This window comes from Pomacea canaliculata, linkage group LG1 (assembly GCF_003073045.1).
Source record: "Pomacea canaliculata isolate SZHN2017 linkage group LG1, ASM307304v1, whole genome shotgun sequence".
Classification (NCBI taxonomy): Eukaryota; Metazoa; Mollusca; class Gastropoda; order Architaenioglossa; family Ampullariidae; genus Pomacea; species Pomacea canaliculata.
Window position 1 is genome coordinate 43,019,853 of NC_037590.1, and position 21,655 is coordinate 43,041,507.

General features: G+C 40.5%; 3 protein-coding genes across 3 annotated transcripts; 2 read left to right on the plus strand and 1 right to left on the minus strand.

Annotated features, from left to right (window-relative positions):
- Positions 1-43: 43 nt before the first annotated feature.
- LOC112556660 (cytochrome P450 4V2-like) lies at positions 44-11,901 on the plus strand. Its single transcript, XM_025225906.1, is given in 12 exon segments — positions 44-357; positions 4,452-4,564; positions 5,049-5,134; positions 6,686-6,876; positions 7,109-7,302; positions 7,577-7,771; positions 8,349-8,451; positions 8,756-8,823; positions 9,457-9,523; positions 10,391-10,477; positions 10,480-10,569; positions 10,983-11,901. Coding segments are annotated over 12 exon segments (1,512 nt in total). The 5' UTR covers positions 44-197; the 3' UTR covers positions 11,141-11,901.
- Positions 11,902-12,052: 151 nt separating this feature from the next.
- LOC112556973 lies at positions 12,053-15,657 on the minus strand. Its single transcript, XM_025226541.1, has 3 exons — positions 14,734-15,657; positions 13,705-13,845; positions 12,053-13,248 (listed from the first exon to the last, which is right to left on the minus strand). The coding sequence occupies exons 1-3, from the start codon at positions 14,954-14,956 to the stop codon at positions 13,037-13,039; spliced, it is 576 nt and encodes a 191-aa protein (XP_025082326.1). The 5' UTR covers positions 14,957-15,657; the 3' UTR covers positions 12,053-13,036.
- A 356-nt stretch (positions 15,658-16,013) lies between these two features.
- On the plus strand, positions 16,014-21,287 carry LOC112561424. The gene is made up of 6 exons (XM_025233914.1): positions 16,014-16,047; positions 16,447-16,596; positions 17,001-17,182; positions 18,951-19,080; positions 20,240-20,335; positions 20,560-21,287. Exons 1-6 carry the CDS (start codon positions 16,014-16,016, stop codon positions 20,847-20,849), a joined length of 882 nt encoding a protein of 293 aa, XP_025089699.1. The 3' UTR covers positions 20,850-21,287.
- The last annotated feature ends 368 nt before the right edge of the window (positions 21,288-21,655 follow it).

The following is a 21,655-nucleotide window of genomic DNA, read 5'->3' on the forward strand; positions in this document are numbered from 1 at the left end:
CGGCGCCCGACTTTTTCGCGCGAATGTGAAAGGAGCAGGAAGAGTGCACGGGAGAGTGCACGAGAGAGAACACGGATCCCGTCGGCGAGAGAACTCTCTCAGTGCATGTGCACCGTAGCAGGCCTATATAATGGTCGTGGGAAACTTGGAAGTAGACAAGTGTGGCCGCGCGTCTGTCGGTGCAGCCAAGTACAGTCATGGCTCTGTCTGTAGGCGTGCTTGGCTTAGTTGCACTGGTCGGCGTTCTTCTACGATGGCTTTACCAAACTGTCAAATTGCGACGTCAGATCAACAAAATACCAGGGCCGCCAACGATTCCACTTCTTGGAAATGCACTTCAGATGACCAGTGGACCAGGTAACAGTAGCATTGCAATTTCTGCTTCAAATTCTCATTAACCGCAGTAGTGCATGACATTAATCGAAAAAAAAAAAAAATTAAGAAATTTTACAGAATGGAGCGTGTATTTTGGGTTGGGGGTAGTTAGTGGCACGAAATAATGTGCTGCAATCCCCAGACCTTCCATAATTCTGACGACTTATTTGAACTGGAAAAGGGGGAAAGGGTATAGCAGGAAAGGTAATAGAAATATGAAACATTATCTTTATGCACGATGAGGAAAGCGTGTACGCCAGTCATTAATTACAGCATGTATAGTTGTGGAGAACGATCGATGGTCGATCTAGTGACTGCGAAACTCTGTCCACCCAGAAGTGAATGGATACATACAGGTCCTCTGGCAAAGAATTTGAGACCTCAGTGTCGTTGTGTTAATAATGATAAACGCAAGATTTGTATTGTGCACACTCACACGCGTAAGGAGCGTGCTCGTAAGACAAAGGAGACATGGACAACATACGAGGGACAAAAGAACAAACAACGTATGAACGACGGAAGGATAAACAGCAGTCAGGCCTGTGCTGCGCTCTAGGCGAAAAGCAAACACTGCATGCCTCCTTCTTTCCCCCAAAAGTGAACCAGTTATAAACAAAATTATTGAAATAATGATATGTTTAGACTTAACTCTCATTTCTTAGCTTAAAACTTAAACTATAAACCTAAGTTTAAATAGTACCAGTAATGAGTGTCGTGGTCTGTCTCAGTACTCAGATTCGCGAGCACACGCGCAGCCAAAACGTTCAGCAGTTACTCGACAAGTCAAGCGTCACTGCCAATCGATCCGATATGAACTATTTAGGTGACAGAGTCACAGGTGCATCTCGTGTGACATTCCCTCCTTCCACAATAACAGTGGCAAGCTTATCCACTCGGGTGTTTTTCATTTACCCTCCCACCTATACATACCGCAACAAGAGTGATTGTTACTGTTACGGATCCATTCACTTGTTTGTCAACAGCAGGTGTGCATCATGCACAGGCGGATACTTGCATGCCTCGAGGTCTGGCCTAGATGAATGAGTAGATGATATTTTAAACACTCGTTTAGAGGGCTTCATGGAGGGGCCACACGTCGATTGCACACTGATGTAGCACCTTCCTCTTGTCTTGTTTTGCTCTTTGGTCTAAAACTCGAGCTATCACAACTGCAAGCATCTAGACCACCCTGATACCAAGCTTTCTACCACCTTCTCCGCATTTTCTCATCCCGAGAGTTCTACCTGACAGGTGGGCGTGGCGGTACAGCGGAGAGACTTCGAGATGCTACCAATGCAAAGTTTCTAAAGCTGTAAATCACCGGTGTCCGGTGCTGTTAAAACATTCCCGCTGTGGTGTCCTGCCTGATGCGCACGAGATAGAGTTTGTTGAAAACTAGAGAAGTATGTTAGCTCTAATACGCATTAATCCTTAGTAGCTAATTTCAAATATTCTACCACTAAAACAACAAGCTATCCGTTCAAACAAATATATGCACTTTTAGATAATACAAATAAATCAGAATAAATAAACATTTCAATTTGACAGCTAAATAAGTGCAATACACCCATTGAACAGAAATAATATTAATTGAATGAATAAATAAGAAAGGCATTCATGACCATGAACCACAACAGTAAGTACAAAACCAAAGGGCGTCAAGTCTCCATCCCCAGTAGTATAACTTTTGTATACCGACCTGACGAGAGAACAGGCTTGTGACAGTTAATAAAAAAAAAAAACAAACAAAAAAAAACAAACAAGAAGAATAGAAATATTATTTAACTTCAACTCATTCTTCCTTGATATTTGTTTCTTAAACTATAAAATGCTCTTGTAAATTGACAGTGCTAGTGATATTAGCTGAGCAGCCTCTGGTTCAAAGTTCGTAAGTGAAAAAGTATTGAGCATAAGAAAAGAAACAGCAAAAAAGTAAGACATTGTTGTCCCTGAATTCAGCTGTTTCCTATGCCTAAGTGAAGAACTTCTTCCACTTACGTAAGAAGAGACGAAGTTGAGGCTGGCATGGGGTCCATTTCATGGTCCTCCCCCACCACCTCCTTCCCCATCTACTAACGCCGTCCCTCACCCGACCCTCACTCGCCCCTCACTCGCCCCTCACCCGACCCGAGTGCTGACATGTAAAGGTGTTCAACAAATGTTGTGTTGCGAAAATTTTATTTTTTTTTCATAACATTATTCATCGTTTAAAATAAAAACAACAGCAGGCCATTGGTTCACCTAATGGTAGATCCGGCCCTGACAACAGTACTGACGTCGAATAAAAGACAAATACAGAAAACTCAAAGAGGAATCAAGTGGTGACAAGCACTGGGAGTATCGTGATTGTACAAAGACGAGTAGGGAGGTAGCAATTAGCGGAAAGGTGGTGTAGAGGGTGTGAAAAATGACAGGGATAGGTTTCGTTAACAACATACATTCGTGTCGAGTGGTGCCAATCATTGTGGGTGGTGAGGCTGGGGGAGCATAATTATGGGTAGACGCGGGTACTGGCAAGACACGTGTGTCTTGGGGAACAGAGAGCAGGACGACCAGTCCACTTCTTCACCTCCGTAAGCCAGTTGATTCTACCTCTGGCTACCTCTGCCTGCTTTGAACACACTCAGTCTCTGAGAGATGATGGTGAAACAATTCCTGTATTGAATCTTTCACGATGACGACGATGAAGATGTTCCCAAGACAATGGCAGACCCGTTCTCTGTCAAAGACTTTTCTGCGAGAAGCCGTTCTAACAGCCATGAGCGCGATGTGCTCGTGACAGTGTGAAACAAATGCAATAATGATTAAAAACATCTTTGTATGTAACCGATCTCACACGTGTGTTTGTGTTAGTGTATGTGTTTGGATGGTGTGTGCGTTGAATGACGTGTACACACAAACAGTTGAGGCCAAAGTGCGAGTGGAATGGCAGCACTTGTCGCAGTCACGTTTACCGAGCACCTGCCTTACACCTACTGCGTGTCTGATAAAGTCTCCCGTGCACCTGAACCAACTGATTACGACTTGATCACCTAACCGCAAATACCTTCTTTCTTTCCTCCAGCATTCCTCAATTCAAGGTCGTTTAATCGAAAGAAAGGGGGAGAATCGGAGACGGGGTAGTGAGGGGTGGGGAAACAAAGAGTTGAATGAGATTTAGGTTTCTAGAGTGAATTGATAATATTAATAGAGTGAACTGATACAGTTCTATATCCCGACCCTGCAACAACACGTTAATTGCAGTCAATAACCAGCATGCACTGTGAGACAAACACGTAAACACGTAAACACACACACAAACACACAGTGAAAACAGAAGTGCGTAAATCGCAAACAAATAAACGGAGGAAAACTTAAGAAAAAGCCAAAACAAAGAACAGGAGTTTTATTATTATTATTAGTAGTAGTAGTAGTAGTAGTAGTGTTATTTTATTAAGCTCAGATTTTAAAATGGGTGCATTAAGTGCATGCAGTGGGCAGAAAGTTCCAGATACTCATGGGAGCGAAACTGAAGGAACGGTGACCAAAAGATTTTAAGATTAATGCCTGTGTGCTTCAGGTTTATTTTATTTTGTGTGTGTGTTTTTTTTAAAAGCTGCAGATGGAAGAGAAAGAGCGAGTAGGGAAAAACTTTATTTTAGAAATCAGCAATTCATCAAAGAATGTGTAACTGATGTCTCATTAACTAAATAAAAATTAATAAGAATATCTATATAAACACCACAAGGGAAGAATGTGCAGTCTGTTGTTCTCAATCCTTTATTGTATCCTCCGGGAGCCTGATCCCCGCCTTGTATACAAGGATACTGCAGGATTGTTACTACTTCTCCTTGGGATAAGTTTAATTCCATGTTTTAATATGTACGAATTTTTTATACTAATTATTTACTGATTCTATAAATTCACCATAAAGTAAACTTATTTGCTGTTAACCTAAGAAAATGTTTTACTTGCATTTAATAATTGGATGATGCTGTGTTTGTGTGTTTGATGTGGTCGATATGTCAGTTACTGTGTAACATTGAGCTGTACATCTTCCTTCAAAGATTTGTGGCAAATGATGGCTTTTGTTTCAGAATGGTATAAACAAGTGATGCAATGGGGACAAATGTACAGACAACCTGGCATTTTCAAGCTGTGGCTACTTTCTAAGCCTGTTATTGGAGTCACACGTGCTGAAACAGCAGAAGTAAATACTTTCAATGAGACAGTAATTAACAGTATAACATTCATGTGTGTGTGTATATATATATATACAGATATTTCTGAATGCCGGATAAGAGACCCTTTAAATAAGCCACACACACATATATATATATTGCCAGTGTTCAATGCACACAAATAGATACAAAATATGCTTTCAGAAAAGAACCCTCAGTTGACATGGCAAATTAATTACCAATATTTTAACAGGGACTTTCCAAGGCCTTAACATGTAGTAAAAATTTTCCTCCAAATAATGAGAATTATATCGTCCTGTTGCAGATGATGATCTTGTCCATTTGATGTAACTGACTGAGTAACCTGTCTGTTGTAGGTGAAGTTGTCTTCCGGGAATAATACGACAAAGGGATATTTCTGTTAAAATACTAATTCTACTCCCAGAAGCAAAGAGGTTGCCATCTGTTTCATGTGATTTTTCCGCAGGTCACAAAGTGATTCCTGTGTTGCAGGTGCTGCTTAACAGCTCAAAGCACATGGACAAGTCATCGGAGTATGCTTTCCTTCACCCATGGCTTGGTACAGGCTTACTGACAAGGTACAGTGTGAGCTTGGTAAAGATTTACATGCATGTGGTAGATTGTAAAATACTCTTGATAGTACTTTCTTTTTATTCCACATTACTGTGTCTATACAGATATGTGTGTGTGTGTGGCAGGATTTCCTTCTCCCTACACCCACATCCCCCATATCCCCTCTCCACAGTGCGAAATTACCTCGAGGTTGAAGCACTTTTCTCCAAAATCAGCAACAACAGCAGCAGCAGCAGCAGCAGCAGCAGCAGCAGCAGCAGCAACAACAACAACAGTGCTTGCATCTATTACCGAAAGGCGACTGGTCCTGCTTGGAAGAGCAGTAAAACTCTAGTTCTGACCATCCCGGGTACGAGAGAAGTACCATTCTACCGCAAGGTGCTTTGGTCCCGCAGGAAAGCGGCTCACGTCACTCAACCCCCTCTTTCCCCACACCAGGGAGTTAGGTGCTAGGTTTAGTGTGCCAGGTAGAGAGGCTAGGATAGAAATAGTATTAGAAATAAATGTAAATATATCTGTCTTTGTATGTACTTTTATGAGCGTGTTAGTCCGTACCTAGGTATATGTCCTCGTCGTGAAATAGATGAACTCATATCACTATAAGAGCGAAAGAGATTTGTATTGTCAGTGGTTGTGACACAGCAGAGAACACATCTGAAGATCCGCAGAATTGAACGACGCACCGAAGAAAAGACATTTTTGTTTTAGGGAAAAGGAGGTCTTTGGTGGATTCCAAGGTTGACTATGTGCGGGTGTGTAGTAGATGGTCAAAAAAAAAAAAAAGAAACCACGCAGACACACAACGCGAGATGTAGACTAGATAACACACCCGACAAACGAAAGCCATAATTTTAGCAGAAAAATTCACCTTGAGAACTTCCGTCCTCTTCCTGGAACACCAAAGAGTAAGACCGTTACCGGACTGGTCAGGTGCTAGGGACCTCAGTGTTCGCCCTAGTGAGAAAGCCTGGTTCAGTCCGGCTACAATGTTAAACCTTGACCAACATTTTTCTTTACAGCACCCTTTAAAATTAATTGCAAGAGTTTTAAAAATCTTTCTTGACTGATAATCTTCTTGAAAGTTTGAGTACCATTTGATACCTTTTTGAGATTTCAAGTCAGTGTAAAAAAAAAGTTCTTTGGTTAATTTCTTTCACGTCAATTATTATTCTTCCACTTTCTCTTCCCTTCTTCCTCATTATCTCTCTCCCCTCCTCCCTCCCCTCTCTTATTCTCTCTTTTATTAATTTTAGATAGGTTTTTTTTTTTTTGATGATTCATTCCTTTTTCCTGTATTTGTTCAATTTTGTATTACTTTTTTTGCCTGCCTTTTTGTTTTTGGCGTTTTTATAGTCAGGGACAGGCTTGTTTAATTCATAACCATCATCATCAAGCTTAAAGGCGTTGAGTCATATCTATCAACATTGCTCACATCCACACCATTTACTGGTGAAATATTTTGGATTGAAACTTTTGTTGGGCACAGCGACTGGCCAAATGTTCTCAACTACTGGAAATTTTCTGTTGCTTATCATTACATTATTTATTCGTTGCAGCACTGGCGAAAAGTGGCGATCACGCCGCAAAATGCTGACCCCCACTTTTCACTTCCGCATCTTGCAGGACTTCCTGAAGGTGTTCAACAGTCAGACACTGGTGCTATTGCAGAAGCTGCAGAAGAAAAAAGATCAGGGGCATTTCAACATCTTCCCCGACATTGCCTTGTGCGCCCTGGACATTATCTGTGGTCAGTGCTTAATTAATACATCCAGCATTTCAGCCTTACAGCATAATGGTTATACAACACTAATGAAGGAGACAGGGTGAATGAGAAGATAATAAACTTAAACAATCTAATGTTTGCATCCTGCATAAGATTTTATTTTAGTTGTGGAGAAGGATATACATGTATAACTTTTCCTGAAATAATGTTTGACAGCTTGCTAGCAAATATTTCACTGTGCAATTTCTTTACTCAGAGACTGCCATGGGTCAACATGTCAGTGCACAGACAAAAGAGTCCGACTATGTGCGTGCTGTCATACGCATCTGTTCATTGTTAGAGAAGAGGATGCGAACCCCTTGGCACTGGAACAAAGTGTTGTATGACATATTCGGCCAAGGACAAGAGCATGACGAGTGTCTGAGAATACTTCATGAGTTCACACAAAAGGTGAATGGTTTGATGACTAAACACGAAATGTTTGTTCTAACTGTACTTGCATGAACAAGCTTTGAGCATTTGTAATGCAGTCAATATTATTCAAAATAAACCTTCTCCACAGGCAGAATTATGACCAGGAAAAAACATGCACACACACACACACATACGAACTCTCTTGTCTCTCATTTGTGAACAATTATCTCAGAAACTGATGGTGCACTCTCACAAATTATTGACAATTCTTAAAAAACACAAATAGTGACCTGCTGCTGTGCTGTTTCAGGTGATTAAGGACAGACATAGCACCTTTGACACCAAGAAAGCAGAAGAGGTTTTGGGATGCCTAAAGTTCGATGACACCACTGAAAGCAGAAATAAGCGTTTAGCCTTTTTGGACATGCTTTTGTATATGAGCATGAGTGATCAGACGCTGTCCACCAACGACATTAAGGAGGAAGTCGATACATTCATGTTTGAGGTGATGATTCAGTCCGTACTTTTCTTGTAATTGTGCTCCTCTTTCTGTCATATTCAAGGAGCATTCCACTTGCCACAATCATTGTTTCATACATTCCTAGCTGTATTAAAGAAATAATATTAAGAACTTTTTTCAGCCTTGTTGTGAAAGGTTTTTACTCATGTTCTTGGACTAATTGCTAAAGCATGTATTTCTTGCATGTATTCTTTTAACAACAGTTGAAAAATATATGTCTTAACACAATCCTGACACCATATAATAAATTTCAAGGTATTTAAATGTTGAGAGAATTTATTCCACTTTTCCTTCCTTAGAACACTTTATGGTTTTTAAAATAATTGCAATGCCGAAGTAGGTTAGAAGTAAATGCTCAGACCCTACAGAGGTGAAAGACATTTCAGTGTGTCAGAATTGTTATTAATTTTGGGTCATAATGCTATATTTTATGACTATTGTGTTCAAGTTCAGTCATTTTCTTTTTATCTCCCTTACTTATAATTTATTTATAATCTTTGCATCATTTTTCTAGTTTTTGAGTTGCTTTTCTTAAAGCATTACGCTTTCTGTAATATTTCAGGGTCATGACACTACTGCAGCTGCTATGAACTGGGCGTTATACCTGATAGGATCTCACCCTAAAGTAAAGGCCAATGTCCAGAAGGAGCTGGATGAAATATTTGGTACACTATATGAAATTTGTTTCTGATAAGTCCTACTTATGTTTGTAATACTTGTTTTACTAGTTTATCATATTTACAGACTTCATTGCTGTGCTCTGCAAACTACTTATTAGAAAAATTCCATTTCTAACTGGCTTTAAATTACTTTCTTCAGATTTTAATTTTGGAAATAAATTTGAAGACATTAGCAAACATTTATCAATGGCCTTTCCCTTGCCTGATAATGATAATGGAGCTGGCAGTTTTTAAATGTACATCATAATGTTCTTTTTTAAAAGTAAGTGTTGGTCAAACTTTCTGTCAGATGGCAGTAACCGCATGCCTACAGTTGATGACCTGAAGAATATGAAGTACCTGGAATGCTGCATTAAGGTAAATGGGTCATTATTTGGGAGGTTGTTAGGTGTATTTTCATGTAGCTTGTAGAATAGGTAAAAGTTTAACCACACCTAAGTTCCACTCTGTCTCAAATGACAATGAACACATCCCTTTAAAAGACATATTGTTGCAGTAGAGGATTTAGCAGTAGAAAATGTTTGTCCCGGTGAAAGACTCACATCTCTTATAGATATGTGAAGTATAGTTTTTCTTATCCATTAGAACAGTGTTGATCTTGTCAACCAGGGTTTTTTATTGAAAGGTCCATTGACCATTGAGTGACATGCAGCAAAGCAAAAGATAAAATGTATGAAACTTTCAGGTGCAAGAGTGTTGCAGAGTACTTGTATTTATTCATGCATTGTCCTCTTGCAGTTTTCCCTAATACTGTTATTGCCTTTTTCTGGTAAGGATGGCTATAATGACCAAAACAGTTAATGTTTGTCATGTGTTCTAGTCTTTTTTCACAACAGTTGCATCAACTTCCAGGACACCAACAGCTTCGAAAGGAAAATTGAACTATATTGTTGATTTGGTTCATCTTTTTTATTTTTTGGATTTGGGTTGACTACATTATTCAATATTACCTAAGGCACTGATGTACATTTTTGTATAATTTCATACCAGGAGGCGCTCAGACTGTACCCATCTGTCCCTTATGTTGCGAGGACCACAACTGAGGAAGTGAAGATTGGTAAGAAACTGAAAATTGACAGCCAAAATATGCTCTAAATGCCAGTAATTCTTATTACTCAAAAAACTATGCAAGACTAACAAGAAAAGGTTATCAGGGGCATACATCACATGATCTTGCAGTCATGAAGTACAAAGTTCTCTCCCTTAAGTGCATGCAATCTCAGCCTTTTGGGTGAGCATATTGCTGGCAGTGACCCAAAAGGCTTAGACAATGATCGACTTTTGGTCTGCTTGAAGACACATCGAAGCCACAAAGATATCTACAACAGACTATCAAATTACACATACACTTGGCTTTGGTCTAAATTTTTAAGCTGGAGCTGAAGTGTTGACATAATAAATGACTTGAATTTAGCAAGTTGTTTGAAACTAGGCTAATTAATAGTAAAGTTTTTGAATATGTGATTACGATTGAGCACTGCTTTTAAATGCATGAGCGTTTTTTTTTTAAAGAAAAGAGGTGATTAGTATGATATAGTTAATATATAATTGTCTCTAATTCTCCTGCGGGGAGATAATTATGACCAAGTAACAGAAGATACACTATCTTTGAGAAGGCAAGCTTATGCTAGGTGTTGAAATTGTTGAAATCTACTCATAGTGTTTCTTTTGATATTCTTAGGTGACCAGTTGCTTTTAAACTTTTTGATAAAGCTAAAAAATATGGTAGTTTTTTTGACACTTGCAAATGTTTCAGACCAGAAATTTAATGCTTCATAATTGTCTGAAATATATTGAAAAGAGACAAGGCTAGCTGCCTCAGATTTACTAAGATGCTCACTCTAATAATGTAATTGATTAGTTGTACATCTCTGAATGTTGTAGGATTTTACAGCATTGTTTCTTTGCTCTTTGTTTTGTACAGGAGCATACCTAGTGCCAAAAGATGTAACAGTTGTGCTATTCATTTCATCACTTCATCGAGACAAGCGCTGGTTTCCAGATCCTGATGTTTTGACCCCAACAGGTTTCTACCAGAAAACAGTGCAGACCGCCACCCATTTTCTTATATCCCTTTCTCTGCAGGCATCCGTAACTGTATTGGTGAGTCCACACCAGCAATCTGTTTTTATCCTTATGGAAGTAGGATGTATGATGTTGTTGCTGACTGATGGAAAAGTCACAAAGATGGCAGTACACAAAACTGCCACACTAAACAATAGGGGACTATAGTATCCACTGCTCTTTTCTTTTCGTTCTTGTTTAGTTGCAGATTATTTTCACTTGTCTTCCTAGTGTTTGCTGAACATGAAATGTTTCAGACATTTTTAGAAGTGAATATTAGTAAAGTGATCAAAAGATTTGTTTAAATATATTCTGATGTTTTAGAAAATATTCATTAGGATCCACATTCATGTGGATGATTATACAAGCCAAACAAAACTTGAAAATGCTGACAAGTAACCAAGATATTGACTTGTATTATTTTCTGGAAAATCATAACTGTTTATTTTCAGGCCAAAAATTTGCCATGATGGAAGAAAAGGTGGTTTTGTCCACCATTTTCCGAAACTTTTCTGTGTCAACGTTCCAGAAGCAAGAGGACTTAAAGCCCCTGGGTGAACTCATTTTAAGACCAAAAGATGGAATGATTGTTGAACTGCATTCTCGCTGAAAAGAAACAGACATTTTTCATTTAAGAGTGACCGTAGAGAAACAGTGCATGAAGAATGTTCTTTTCTTTGAGACTTTAGATCATATTAATGAGTTTTTGGAGATGCCAAAGAGTCAAAAGAAATATTTGTGCACCTGAAACTAGAGCTGCTTTTTAAAATAAAGTGATGAACATTGACATGACCTAACTGAGATGCAGCTGTAATGTTTCTGTTTCTAATACCTATTAATTATTTATAAAGTATTTACACTTTTGTAACAATTTTTTTCTCACTATCATATAGGTTCTTCTCATTTATCATTTTGTAGCACCTTTTTCTTGGAAACCAGCAATAGGGATTTACAAGTCACTTCATTATTTTTATACAGAGCTTTTGTATACTTATTGTGATTTATACATAGACTAAATGTAATTTGTTATAATGTAAAAATAGGAAAATGTAGAGATTGTGTATGTGTGTTTCAAAAGAAATGTTGCTTGATGGGGCTTATAATTTTTTTAACTTGTTTACAGTGGTCAGCTGTATGTTATTACCCTGTCTGTACATCTTTTTCATCACATGCTGTACAGATGTATATGCAATGTTCCTGATGTAATTTTAATATTTCTAAATTCTCTTCATGCCATTTTTGTACCCTCACAAAGCAATAAGCCTGTAAATGTCAAATAGATTCACGTGAATAAAAACACACACAGTGTTATTATCTTTTATTTGCTGTACAAAAGCACATTATAGGAAATATAAATAAAGCTGTCAGCTTAATTTGTCCTAGACTTTGTCTGCATTTTCCATATATATATATTCTTTGATGTACACAGGAGATTTTGACACTTCATGTTGATTCATGTTCTCAAAAGGAATAAATCCAGAGATATTAATTAACTCTTCAGCTCCAGTCCTCGAAATCTGATGGCGTGAGGACACAAAATAAATAAGTTGATTTAGAAAGATTAACATCACAAACATTTGGTAATTTTTTTTAATGCTTCCTCAGTCAGATGATATCAAGATAATGTCACCCCCTCTTCCAGTCTCCCATTGCCTAATCTATTGATGAATCAGATTTAGAGAAGCTTTGCAGCTTGACTGCGCATCAGTGGACCATTGATTGAAGGTCTGTTGTGGCTGTAAAACTCCCTCTACCCAAACAGCAGCTGTCCAATTCATGTGGGTACCTGAAGAAAGATAGTGGAGGAGAAGGTTGGCCTCCACCTTTTAAATCTGTGTCCTAGACAGGATGAGACACTGGCCACTGAGCTATGAGACTATCCAAAGTGTCAAACTGGCCAAACACACATTACAAAAACACACTTCTATAGCTTTATAGCCATCTTATAAAGTCAATTGATCCACAGACTTTTGGAACGGATAATTAGCAGCGAAAGTTTTTGTTTGTTATAAATGCAGTTAACCTGCTCATAACACTCGATCAGCACTGTGACGGCCAGGCAATTCTCATGAATCCAGCAAAGTATTTTGTCACTGTCACATTGTTGATTTTGGCATCACCTGTGCTGCTTCAAGTGCAGAATTGTTCACAAGAGTTTTACAAAAAAAATCCTTCAGAGTATTAATATGAAATAAATTGAAAATGTGTATTTAAGTCCATTAATTCTTTGCTGTGGGAAAAAGCAAAGAAATAAATTTCCTGCTAGAACTTTCAAGATTTAGCCTAAAAACAAATCTATAACAAATACACTATTAAACGTGTGCTTGAAGAGAATGCTCATGCAGTGACCAGAGAGAAACATGGACACCTGGCACGTGCACAAGCACACACACACTGTACAATACATAAAAAGACAATTCATTCATAGAGGCCACACTTGATCAAAGCTTTACAAATAGACACTGGGTGATGTGACTGTGAAGGGAAAACAAATCACTTGCAGTGATCACCGGGTCCTCGTAATGTGCGGCTTTACCTGGCTGACCCGCAGGTCCTTACCCAGGATGCACAGCACTATAAAGAGAGTCAAGGTAACGGCGTTGCCCCCTACAAACAGCCCGTAGCCCCAGGAAAAGTCTGCTGACAAAGCTTTCATGACAGACTCAGGGGATGTCCACTCGATGCCGAAGATAATGGCAGCTATGACGCCCAGTGTACCTGCAAACATACACATCCAGGTGAGAAGGACAAACACAATGGAGGGAGCAAGGTGTGTTATGTGCGGTTTACACACATCATCATTCATTGGACAGGAACTGACCAGAACGCCGATCAAATTGTTGATTTTGTTAGAGACCGGCTTCACAAGCGGCTGACTAAACTGAACATTGCAGAGAAGATTAATTACTGTTGTCTCTTGTAGAAAGTAAAGACAGAAGAAAACAACAATTTGGTTGAATGAAAAGTCCGTGAATAATTATTCTAGTTGCCGCAACACAACTTTGATTTTGAAACTTTCATCAAATTTTTATTGTAATATACATATCAAACCACCACCCAACCCACCATCATCTACTACTTTTCCTTCCTACCCCTTCCTTTCTTTCTTCTTTCTTTCTTTCCATATTTATATTCTGTGATATTTCTCATTCTCTCCTTCTCCAAGCTCCCTACCCGACAGCAGCCCGAGTATAAGCAGTGGCAAGGTGTAGAGCAGGTCATCGTCCAGGGCATGGAGTAGGACACCAAGAACAAACAGCGTGAAGAGGATGACTGCCGCCAGCACGCCCGTCACTCGGACAGCATCGCCCCACCCTGTCAGGACATACAGGAGGACATGACCCTTGGAGAATATGCTTTAAAAAGCATGACCAGAAGTTATATATGGAGTAATGTGACCGTGGTTGTGGCATTGTGATACTTGACTGAGCTGAAAACTGGTCTGGATGTCGCTGCCCATGGCGGATATTGTGATAAAATGACCACGACTGACCCTAGTGTGAACATGATCTTCCTACTCAACAATTTCTATACTTTTGATCACACGTTTAAATTATGCGGAGATGCTTTTATCTCATTAATCACAAGTGCTGCAATCATAATTCATGAAAACTTCCAACAAAAATGGCGTGAATCACGTGGCTGAGGCGGTAACGATGACACGTAGGTCATTTCCAGGTCAGTGTTCTTCAGGCAATGTATTTTTCGAGCGTAGTGTCAATTAAAAGGAAAATTTTAAATTTAAAAGCTATCTTATCAATCACACCTCAAACCCCTACTCTCACATCCAAGGAAGAAAATTTCTGATAAATAAATGGTGCGGTTTGTGAACAAAGATGGAGAGAGAGAGAGAACGCAGAGGGTAAATGCAAGAAACGAACAGAATGTTAAGCAGAATAATTTTTAGTTATCAGCTGAATAACTTCTGGTATTGAGAACTGTTTTCACATACAACAGCAGAATTAAACTGAACACATTTGACAATGTTAGTGAGGAAACAAGTAGAACTGAGCCAGCTGTCACAGAACTAGAGATATGGACATCAGTTACATGTTTTGTAATAGAAACGAACAAACATTGTCAGACATTCCAATAAATCTGAAAAATCACATCCAGTATGTTAGGGACCACTTTCAGAGCGCGCATACAAAACACACACACACACTCTCTCTCTAACATTCACTTATTTTTGTTTTAAATTACCGTCTTGGACAACCAGCACATTGGGACCACAACTGTCATCGCCCTGGCGACAGAACTCCAGCAGCCCTATCTTCAGATTATCCTTGTCCCCGTAGCGTCCTTCGAGCCAAGCTGGTGACACCAGAGCCACGACAACAACAACCATGGAGACCAGTGCCGCCAGGCTGATCCACACGTAGAACAGGTTCATCCGCCAACATCTGCAGCATGTACGGCAGCTCATCGTGGTCTTAGTTTACAGCTACCTGTGATGGGCAAAATCTTATAGTATTCTCTACATATTATGACGACATGTGGTGTACAACAATCCTGCCACCACACGAGCAACAGCAGGAGTTGTCGCTAAAATCGCAGTTCTCCAAGAGGAGATAACCACCATGGTGCAATGACATTTCCACCGATCCCTCAGATCACTCTGTTTTTTATGTTATTCACTGTTAGTAAAGTTGGCATAATGCTTCTACTCAGCCTTACACCTTCTGGAAAAGGCGACACGTCATACGTACGGCAGCCCCTGCAATACATCGAGTTATCGCCCCATGGGTTCTGTGCGTGACTTACCCTATCGCAAGTATTGTGTCTTATCTGCGCATGTCCATTCACTCATTGAAAAGTGGAAACTTTTATCAGCTTCTTTCAACTTGTTATTCTATCATTAATAACCGAAAAGTTCTAGATGCATGTAGCAGAGTCAGATAACAGGCTGCCAAATTAATGTTGTTATTTTGAAATCTTGGCAAGCAACCAATAATAAATAGCAAAGAGAGAAAGAGAGAGAGAGAGATGAAAAAAAGAAAGGGAAAGGAGAAAGAGCTAGAGTTCCAGCACATAATTTGTTTTCAAACTTGTATTATCTCCCATCCCATAACTCTTTGCACAAGCCTCCCACAAGCCGCGATTGACATCCAAATCAAGGAAGATAAACAGAGATTTAAGCCACTTGTATTTATTCAAATCTGATTCTCTACGTCACAGTCACGTTTTGACGACGTCACAATAACGGCTTTTTTTTTAATGAGGTCATACTGACATCTAGTCCCGCAGCTTATGACGTCATAGTGACATCTAGTCCCGTAGCTTATGACGTCATAGTGACATCTAGTCCCGTAGCTTCAGGTTTTGTGCGGCTTCACTTTCCTGCGGCTCCGTGACGGCGCAGCACACGACAAGATGCACAGCAGCAGGAAGCAGACGAGGGCGCCCCCTAGTCCTGTCACGAACATGGCGAACCCCCACGACAGGTCCCCCCTCCACCTCCCCCGTCATCCACTGCGTACAAGATGGCTCCGATGACACCCAGTACAGCTGCCATGGGTAACAGAAAAACATTGTTATTACAGGTTAGTCAGATAAAGGCGAGATAATAAATAAATATTGCATTTCACTATGAATGTTTGTATGCGCGCGCACCTTCTGACTTTATGGAGTGAGTGCTGAAAGGCCGTTTGGTATGTTTATTTGTTTATTTTTCAACTGGATATTCTGCTTAATATTATTCGAGTGGTGTTGCAGAGTGTGACTAGCGAAAGTTTCATACAAAGACGTGAAACAAATCCACATGAACAGACAGACATACCCTCATACACAGACACATATACATAGACACACTCACAAACGTAGACAGACAAGCAGCGAGGCAGGCAGGTACACGGTTTAAACAGAAAATCAGAGACGGAGATAGTTTTACCTATAAAAAGCCCAAATATTGTGAAGAGGACGATGTCCTCCCGTTTGCTGTCCTTGAGCTGGAGGAATATTGCCACTGGCACCACCGTGAAGAGGAGCGCGACAGACCCCAGACACAGCACGATGCTTGCTTCAAGCACGGCTATGGTGGAGTTCAAAATGTACATTTACCTCAGGGCAAGTCTTATTGCACGACGGTTCCCAGACACGACGACAGACACTTCATCAGACACTTTCAAACTAAATCCTTAACTATAAAAATTATGAAGTCAGCGAAAAATTTAATTGAAATTGCTTTTAACTTCAACATCATTTGAACATCTACTTAGTTAAAACAATATGATATGAAAATAGTTCTTGAGTGTTGTCGGGGATGAAGTGTCTGGGGATGCATCAGATATTTTAAATCGGTTTTTAGATAGACAATTATAGCGATTTTCTGATCATTGTCTGGACAACTGACAGAAGATGAGCATAGACATTGTTAACGACTGTACATTATGGACATTTTCACCTGGCCCTGAGTCTTAAAAAGTCTTCAGCAACCTGGTGTGTCACTGAAATAATATTATACTCACCAGACATTTTGCTGAAATTAGCGGAACCACACTCATGCACCGAGGCGTTTGGCCACCAACTACAGAAAGCCAGAAGTCCCTCTTGCCTCAGACTATCGTCCGTTGCCCCCTTTCCTCCAAGAGGAGCTGGACATTCCAACGATCGTCAGGAGAAAGCACATGTATGCAGCAATGGAGTATATCAGGTAAGTGTTTCTTTGCCATTTCCACGCCATGTTTAGCTGTGACACAGTCCGTGACACAATAATAAAATGATTAATTTCAAGTACTGCTGTTATTATTGCGATTATTGTAAAGGTGGACAACAAATAAGCCGTTTAAAAAATTGTGACTGTTGGAAGATGTACCTTGTGTGTGATTTTTTCACGTTGAATTTTTAAAACTTGTTAAAGAGAACGGTCGGTCTAGTATTGGTGAATACAGTAGCTATGTACAAAACCTAATTCAAACGACAATATTAAATATTTTCAGTTAATGTTCTTTCACTTACCATCTGCAGTTTTCCTTCTCCATCTACTGTGCTGCCATTACTGAAGGTGTAATGTCAACTTACTCTCGTTACAGTCTGTTAGTCTTTGTGCATGCGCGCACCTGAGAACCTGTAACGAGCGACAGACGAGGTTTGCTTGTGTCGCACAAAGAAGCCTATCAGCTTAACAACCATTAGGTCGAATGTCGATCGAACTTGATGAATGACTAATAACTTTTCCTGGGGTTGCTAAGGGTGTGCTCGTGGCTGCGCGGGTGTTAGGTTTGTGTACCCGCTCGCACGTGCGTGTATGTGCGAGTGTGCGCGCGAGTGGATGCAATGCATTACAGACGTTTGTTATACGGTGGAGAGAGAGAGACAAGGAGGTATACAGTGATTGGCCAACATCTCCCTTCACAGTTTATTGCTTATCCAGTGGGTGAAAAAGCGCGTTCCCTGGTAGAGCAGACCTGTGTGTTGTCCTCCACTATCATCCTATTTAATTATTATTTATTAATCATTTCCAGTTAATTATATTTAAGACCCACTCGAAATATATGCACGCCATTAGAGAACAAAAAGATTACTAGTGTTTCCGAAAAAAACCCATTAGATACATTCCCCCCCACGAATGTAATTCTATCCCCTCTAAGCGACAGGGTGAGTTGTCAGCACGTGGCGTGTCGCTTGTCGCCGCCATCGAGCAGCGCAGTGCGCCGAGTGCTGCACCCCAGGACTTTATCAGCTGGAGGGGGGAGCGGGAGGGAAACCGAGAGGTTATCAAACCGTTGAACAGCCATCTCAGTCGTGTTTACATATCAGATACACCTGTAATGTGTCGTCAAACTAAAAGTCAGACTAGGAGCTGAAGGTAAGCTCGACATTTCTCTTGCGTGTTTACGCATGCGTGTTTGTCTGTGTGCTGTTTGTGCGCATGCGTTGGTGCCTGCATGCACTAAAATTCCCAACATTAACTCCAGGAGATGACTGTCGTGGACAGAACACAAGAATAACACGGAAGTTCAAAGTTTACATATCCTGGCTGATTGCCATGCAGTAGTCAGTCCTTGCCGCAATCAGGTGTCTGGTTTTGGTCACGTGACCACTGTCATGTCGCAACTGTCGTCCTAGGCACGCATTGGAGGAGGCAGGAAGAGGGAGAGGCAACTGTCACTATAACATCATGAGTACACCCATCTGTATAGTCTCGGGTATGGTGTCTAACCCTGTCAGTTGCTTTGAGGTCAAAGTGGGAGAGAGAGAGAGACAGAGAGAGCGACATACTAATCCTACTCACTGACCTTGACATTGCCATCAATAACCAAATCACTGCATTGACCTCTTAGCTGAGTGGACATGGGATTGAACAGGAATCAATAGGAGGAGAACACAGTGTATGGGGGCGTTAAACAATCTCGAGAGCCTGTCATTTATGGCCCTCGACACAGCCGTGCACGCCATGGCGGTCTGTTTGATGATTTCAGTGGCCAGGTCCCGCTAACTTGGTCAAGTCGATTTCTTGCGCCTGCTGCCGGCTCTCTTCCTTTGATGTCCGAGAGACCTTGTATTTACGAAGGTCCGCTGCACGAGTGACAGGCTGGTTTTGTAACATTTGTAAGTATCGCACTACTTTTGCTTTAAATTTAGAAATTACTACGCAAGACGTTTCCTTTAACGCTATCATCTTTTTTTCTCTAGTATTCGTGCAATACCTGTGTGAGCTCATTCTCCATACTGGCTGGTATCTTACAGTTTAATTCTCAAGATTTGAGTTTTTATTGGTCTTTTCACTTCAGCTATCAGTTGTTGTCAGCAAGTTCATCCTCCATTGTAGGAGATGGCAGCTTCTCTCTTGTGTCTTGCCGTTAGGAGCCTGGCATCAAGTTCACCTTGTGAGATGTCTTACAACCGGAAATGAAATTCATACTTAATCACAGAACAGTCTCTTCTTTCCACCCGGTGTGTGCCAGCCCCAACAATATGACGAGTGGTGAATTATTTATATCTTTCCTGTTTTGCTGCAACGTGGCATTGATATTTCACACTATCTTTAGATGTCCGTGAAACATTCGTAGATAAACATGGGCGCCATCTCTTCTGCGACAGTGAGTGAGTGAGGCAGGTAGGTGAGTCAAGAGTAAACTACATTTGTAAGTGTTGTACAATTATCAGCGGAGTAATATACGGTTTGTATTATATTATATGGTAAGTATGCACATTGCATTTGGCCACTTGGTTTAACACAGCTAGAACTGTGAGATTTCTGCGCGACTATTGTGTTGAGACGACAGCTTGCGCGTGTGGAACAGACAGACACACAGACAGACACACAGACAGACATACACGAGAGGCAGGCGAACAGGCATACCATTCAACAAACTACACAACTATACAGACCCTGCTTGCAAGCGATCTTACAACTCGGAATGTCATAAAAGTCACCAGGAACACATTGCCACTTAGCTCTTCAATGTTGAAGTCAAAGAACTCAGCAGTTTGATAAAATGAAAAAAAAAATTCTACAGTTCATGAAAAGTACGAGTACACAGTGGTGAGCCATCCAAACGTTTTTTTCAAGCAAAACCAGTCAGGGTCTATTCCTTAGAAAACACACAAACAAAACGAAGTCACTCATATGTGGGACTGTAAGTGATGTGAGATGTAATAATCAAATTTCCGTCATTTTATAATATCGTGATATATCTGACTGCCATTAAGATAGACGTGTATTCAAGTGACTATCTCTGACTATCCATCTGATGTGATGTTGCAGGCAATGTCTTACCGGCGCGAGTGACAGCAGTCAGACCTGTAGACATGCGCACTTCGGTGGTTCTTGCTGTCACTTTGTCTACCTCACCATGCCTTGGTCAGTTTTAACATTGTGTGTGTGTGTGTTTCCTACTTATTTTAAAATTTCAGTTATTTTATCATGTAAATTATATATATTTTATATTATTTATTTGATTTTATATTTGATTATATAAATGTTATGATTTTTATAATTTAATAGACGATCTGAAATATTTATTGCACAGCCTCTCCTTTTCTACTTCTTACTATCCCCTATTGCCCATCCATCGATGATTTCAGGGGAAGACCCGCAGCCCTCCTCGCCGCGGTACACCACCATGCACTACTTTCTCATGGGGCTCAGCGTCCTCCTCTTTGCCGCCCTCGTCGCTGGTGTCGTCCTGCTTCTAAGGGAGGAAATGCTCCGCAGGAGAAGAGCGCCCTGGTCTGAGAGGAGAACCATTATCAATGTGCGGCCTCGGACGGAAAAAACGCCCGGCGTCCATAGGAACGGAAGTGTTGCTATGGAAGACATAAGCGTCGATGGCGGGACGCGATCCCCTCCAGCACTGGAACCTGGCGACAGATGAGGAGCTGCGGGAATTTTGTTGGCAGTCAGTGTGCACAATGGCCAGGGAACTGTGTACAAAGAACGATAACTTTAGTCTACACAAATCTCGTTTGCCTCGGAGTGGCGTCCCTTTACTTTCTGTAGCAGCCAGAGGCCCCGACCTCCATTTGACACGTTAACTGTGTTATCAACACCAGATGGTGGGTAGGAAACAGAGGAGTAAGGGCAAAGGGACAACCATTCCCTCATAAAAAGATATTGTGGAGGCGAGAATGTGAACATCTCTCACTGTCAGCCCCTCGAAGGCTGACCATCTCCCTACGCCGCTGCCAGAGTGAAGGAAATTTGGATAACTGTAGTAACACTTTCTGCTTTGGTGAAATTTCCAGTTACTTTACTTATCTTGAGTAATCTATTAAACTTTATTGAGTTAACCTATTAAAGATCATGTGAGGAACATTTGTCTTTTTTTTAAAAAAAAATGTGCTATTCATAAAGTCTTCGCGTGAGATTGATTCTGTGAAGATTTCAGAAATATGGAATGGACTCGACTGCCGGGAAATTTCTCTTCTTTATAATTTGATTAGTAAAAGAAGATATTCCAATGAGTGGTAGTTTATTTTGTAGTGCAGTATCTCAGTCGACACATACAGTATCTACCAGTCGCCTCCAACATAAATTTCGACCCCATTCAGTGATGTAGAAGAACATTGCGAAGAGAGCTGAGATGTAAATGCAAAAATAAGTCAATCATCGTCGAGCTCAGTATACCTCAGTTCTGATGGACGGGGGATTAGGGAATGGAGGTTGCTTTAATCATTCTAT